Here is a 5,186-nt window from a genome sequence, read left to right on the forward strand (position 1 = left end):
CATATATCTGCTTGGGTGTCAGTTATATTAACTGTTCTTGAATGTCAAGAATGTTTTGTCTTTCTGTTCTACATTAGAAAAATGGGAGGTCAGTATATCTTATAGTATTGATAAAGTTAAAACTTTCTTAGGCTTTACATTCCTCATAGATAAAAATGAAATAATAATAACACTGTTCAGATAGTGGGAGTTATATATGAATATATCTAAAATATTTCTTTTGCAATGTAGCAATAGTATGTGCTTAGTGGTGGTAGCTGCATTTATTCTGTAAGACAGCAGCATAATCTTCCTGGTAACCTAGCACCTTTTATCTGACTTGGTTATAGTAATGGCAGCATTCTGATAAGAAGCTGTGCTGCCAGTTTGAAGGCATGCAGTCTGAATCCATCAGCTGCTTGCCCCAAGGGAAAAAGATGGGTGATCCTTTCTTGTGGGATCTACTACCTTTGAAAATCCGCTGGGGTCAGCTGTGCTTCAGTTCCGACTTGAAAATACCTAACAACAATCAAGGAAGCATATATGCCTGTTACCCTGATGTCATTCCACACATGATCAGGTCTTCTGTCATTAGTGTTCAGTTCATCAGATCTATTCTTGAGATGGTTTTTAAATTCATTTGAGATACTTGTGATCATACTTTGGTTCTCAAAAACATCAGGCATAAACAAAGCAGAAAATCAGTACAAAGATAGGAAAGAAACAAATATCCAAGATGGATTTCAGAAAAGACTCTGAAACTTGCATTAGACACTAGAATATAATGAAGCCAAACCAAAGGGAAGAAATGTTAAAAGAGAGTTAAACAGAAGATTTCAAAGAATAGCTAGAGAAGACACAAGCAAAGAATGAAAAAGAAATATGCAAAGAGCAAGAGTTAGACTTCTTTCAAGCTAAAAGAACTGGAGTACGCAGAGTTATTGTACCAGAAGAAATTACTTGACAACAAACCATTTCAGGAAGTAGTGTATGCTCAAGAAACAGTGATATTGAAGGGAAAAGTCCAGAGCACTGGTGTGAATAAAGCATGGGCATTGAATAAGGCCCCATGAGTTGATAGAATATCAATTGAAGTGTTTCATCAAACAGATTGCAGGCCTGGACGTATTCACTAGCCTATGCCAAGAAATTAGGGAGAATGCTACTTGGCCACCTGACTTGAAGAAATCCATATTCTCATTAAAAAAAAAAAGGAGATGATCTAACAGAAGGTGAAGATTATCTAACAATATCATTAATACCACGTGCAAGTAAAGTCTTACTTTGTGTTATTAAATAAGAGGGAAATTTTAGAAATTCATACTGGATTCAGAATAGACTGTAGAATGACATATCATTGCTCATCTCAAATAGATCTTGGCTGAAAGCTAAGAACACCAGAGGTAAAAATGTTGGCTTATATTTTATTGAGTGTATAAAGGCATTTGGTTGTATGGATCATAAGAAATCATGAAGAATATTGAGAATAATGGGATTCCCAGAACACTTGTTCATGCTTTTGCATAGACCAATATGCTTGTCCACACAAGGGAACACTGCATGGTTTAAAATCAGGAACTGTCAAAACCACCCCACTCAGAATAGCAAAATTTAACAGAACAACAAGCAACAAATGCTGGTGAGGTTATGGAGAAACTGGAACCCTTATTCACTGTTGGTGGGAGTGTAAAATGGTGCAACCACTGTGGAAGTCGGTATGGCTCTTTCTCAAAAAGTTGCAAATAGAGATACCATTTGACCCAGCAATTCCACTACTGGGAATATATCCCAAAGAGATCATAACTGACATCCAAGCAGATATATGCACACCCATGTTTATTGCGGCTTTGTTCACAATAGCAAGGAGTTGGAAACAACCCAGGTGCCCATCAATAACCGAATGCATAGAGAAGCTGTGGTATGATCACACACTGGAATACTACGCTGCATTGAAAAACAAGGAACTCATGCCATATTATTCAAAATGGGTGAGCCTGGAGGACATTATGCTGAGTGAAGTATCTCAGTCACGAAAGGACAAAAACTACATGGTGCCACTGTTGTAGAGCAGGACTTATATCAGGGTTGTGGGGAAACTGAGAAAGATGGGTTCAGTAATGTATACTGCATTGAAACAGATGAGGGGAAAACTGTTTAAAATGGATATGTGATTAGGTATTTTTGTCATGATATGGGAGTCCAGAGCGAAGGCTACATAGTCGAGTGGACCTGGGGGGAGGGATTATAAAACAATGAAAGAATTTTTCTTTTACTTTTCCAAGAGGGGAGTGTATTGGGGGGAGGGTTGGGAGGGGAGGAAAGTGCAACAATGAATGAATGGAAATCCAAAATCTCTGTAAATTCTCATTGACATTAATAATAAAAAAAAATTTTTTTTACAATCACATGCAAGTAAAAGACTGCCTAAAGATTATCTATGAATGGCTGGAAACCGTAAATTAACAGAGAATTGCCAGAAGTTATACTGGATTTAGACAAGATTGTGGCACCAGGAATACCATTGTTGTTGTTGAATGGTTTTTGGCTGAAATCAGAGACTACCAGAAGAATTTCTATTTGTTTTTATTAACTGCCAACGTATTTGACTTTGTAGTTCATAAGAAATTATAGGTAACATTGAACAGAATGGAGTTCTGTAACTCTTAATTGTACTCATGCAAAACCTATTCTTAGACCAAGAAGCTATTGTCCATACAGAGCAAGGAAACACTGCATGGTTTAAAACCAGGAAGGATGTGCATCAGTATTGTATTCTTTCATACCTGTTCAGTATGTATACTGAGCACATAATTTGAGAAGCTGGATTTCATGAAAAATAATATGGCATCAGAATTGGAAGATTCATTAACTGCCTGCATTAGGCAGAGAACATACCCTTGCTTGCTGAAATGGTGAGGAGGACTGACTTGTAGCTCTTGCTGCAGAAGGTTAAAGACTACAGTGTCGATTTAAGCCTTCAATATGGATTACTTCTCAACATCAAAAAAACAAAAGTCCTCAACCACTTGGCCAACAGGCACTGTCATGATAGAAGGAAAAAAGATTGAAGTTTCAGCGATTTCATCTTGCTAGGATCTATAGTCCTTGCTAGGATCTGAAGCTAGGTGATTGCTTTTCCAATGTGAAAAAATACCTAACTACTTTGTTTTGTGTATTTTTATTTGTGTTTTGCTCATTTGCCTTTTCACCAGATCTGTGTACTCAGTTTTCTAATAATAGCTGGTTTTGGATGCATAAAACAGTCAATCTTCACTTACTCTTATTTTACTATTTCTAATATGCTGTTGGATTATATTTTTTGATATTTTGCATCATATTAATCAATGAAATTAGACTTTTAATGAATTTTGTGAGGCATTAGTATCGTTATTTTACTTCATATACTTCCTTTTTTTAAATGTCCCATATTCTGTGTTTTTGTATAGCTGTTAAGTATTATATATTCCTTAAGTATTTGATAAAAAAACCTTCTTAGCCTGGTACCTTTTTTTGTTTGGTTGGAGGTGAGGAATGTACAGGGTAAGCTTATTGCGGTTTAATATTTTTCATATTGAATCAGGCTTCACTTGGTTTGAAGTTTTATAGTTTATGCATGTAAAACTTTGCTTTGTAGGGCACAGGAGCTGCAAGTTTTGATGAATTCGGCAATTCTAAGTACCAAAATCGGAGAACAATGAGTAGTTCTGATAGGGCAATGATGAATGCGTTCAAGGAGATCACTACCATGGCAGACAGAATTAACCTCCCTCGAAATATCGTTGTAAGTTCCCGTCTTCCTCTTTTAAATCGTTTGACATTGACTTAGTGTAATAAAAAGATATGTAACATTTTGATATTGTAATTAATAAAATGGCAGAGTTAATTAAACTCTCTCTCTCTGCTTTGAAGGATCGAACAAATAATTTATTCAAGCAAGTGTATGAACAGAAGAGCCTGAAGGGAAGAGCTAATGATGCCATAGCTTCTGCTTGTCTCTATATTGCCTGTAGACAAGAAGGAGTTCCTAGGACTTTTAAAGGTAACTTTTATTTATGTAGATAAAGATGTCTTTACCTCTATCACATCCAAGTAATAGACCTAAGTCGAGTAACTTTGATGCTAACAAAGGTCTTTTGGTGCATGTTGTCATGTACTTGAGTAACATTTGCTAATGCCTGCTTATTTTGTACCTTGAAAACAATTTCCTACCGTTCTTAACCAGGTCCCTCTGTGGATATTTTTAATGCTTTTGAGGTCTTTGACTGTATTTTTCAAGCATTGACAACCTGGCATCTTAAGTCACAGTAGATTTTGACTGATACATTTGAAGAAGGATAACAGTTTTCCTGCTACCACAAGTGTCTACAGGTCTGAGAGACAAGTCTGAGAATTTTTTTCTTGCTCAATAGTGTTTGTGCTTTCATTTCTACATTTGAAACTTTGACAAAACTATCATTTTTTCCTCTGTTTTTTTAGTTCCATGGAAGTGTGCTAATGTGTTCACTCAGTGTGGCAGTCATACTTCCACCTACTGTCAATGCCAGGACTCAGTTTAGTTTAAGATCGTAGTTCTTATTATTATTCTTGTATTAATTTTTTACATATTTTCTTAGGTTTAAGTAAAGAAGTGGTGATTATCATGTTTGTAATTTCAGTTAAAATACGCTAAATTTATTCTACAGTTAATTCTAAATTATACAGTTAAAATAGGTTAAATTTATTCTGAAAGTAGTTGATTTCTTAAAGTAATGGTCAAATGTTTGATCTCATTTAGATATGACCTATAATAGATTGCATATACACATGACCTTGTGTAGCTTAAGTATTTTCACTTTCATCTACTTGATTTGATCACAACAGATTAATATATAAATATCAAAATAAGTTTTGATTAATTAAAAATACTTGTGTGAATTAAAACTTAAGAAACATTGATATTTTGTAAGATTAAGACCTACATTTAGCTATTAAAAACTTTTTAGACTGTGTGGTAAACATTTAAATTAACTGAGAAATTTTAAATTGACTCTATGGGAAGTATCACTGAGAGGATTATAGTTTCATCTTTAAGGCATGATTGAATTTTTTTTTTAACGTGTATTACTTTTATAATCAGAAATTGTAGACTTAAAAATTAACTCTGGATTTAGGTTATATTTTTGTAAAATTTACATTAATAGTGAACTTCTATAACTAATGTGATTTAA

At 34.6% G+C, this 5,186-nt stretch overlaps 1 protein-coding gene across 1 annotated transcript in view; it reads left to right on the forward strand.

Moving 5' to 3' along the window:
- GTF2B (general transcription factor IIB) overlaps positions 1-5,186 on the forward strand; it is a 22,275-nt gene that overhangs the window by 11,580 nt on the left and 5,509 nt on the right. Inside the window, exons 4-5 of the mRNA XM_006898219.1 lie at positions 3,612-3,760; positions 3,889-4,018. Of these exons, the coding sequence (XP_006898281.1) occupies positions 3,612-3,760; positions 3,889-4,018 (279 nt within the window). The remainder of the gene's footprint in view (positions 1-3,611; positions 3,761-3,888; positions 4,019-5,186) is intronic.

Source organism: Elephantulus edwardii, unplaced genomic scaffold (genome assembly GCF_000299155.1).
Source record: "Elephantulus edwardii isolate Elephantulus edwardi_28Jun2011 unplaced genomic scaffold, EleEdw1.0 scaffold00224, whole genome shotgun sequence".
NCBI lineage: Eukaryota > Metazoa > Chordata > Mammalia > Macroscelidea > Macroscelididae > Elephantulus > Elephantulus edwardii.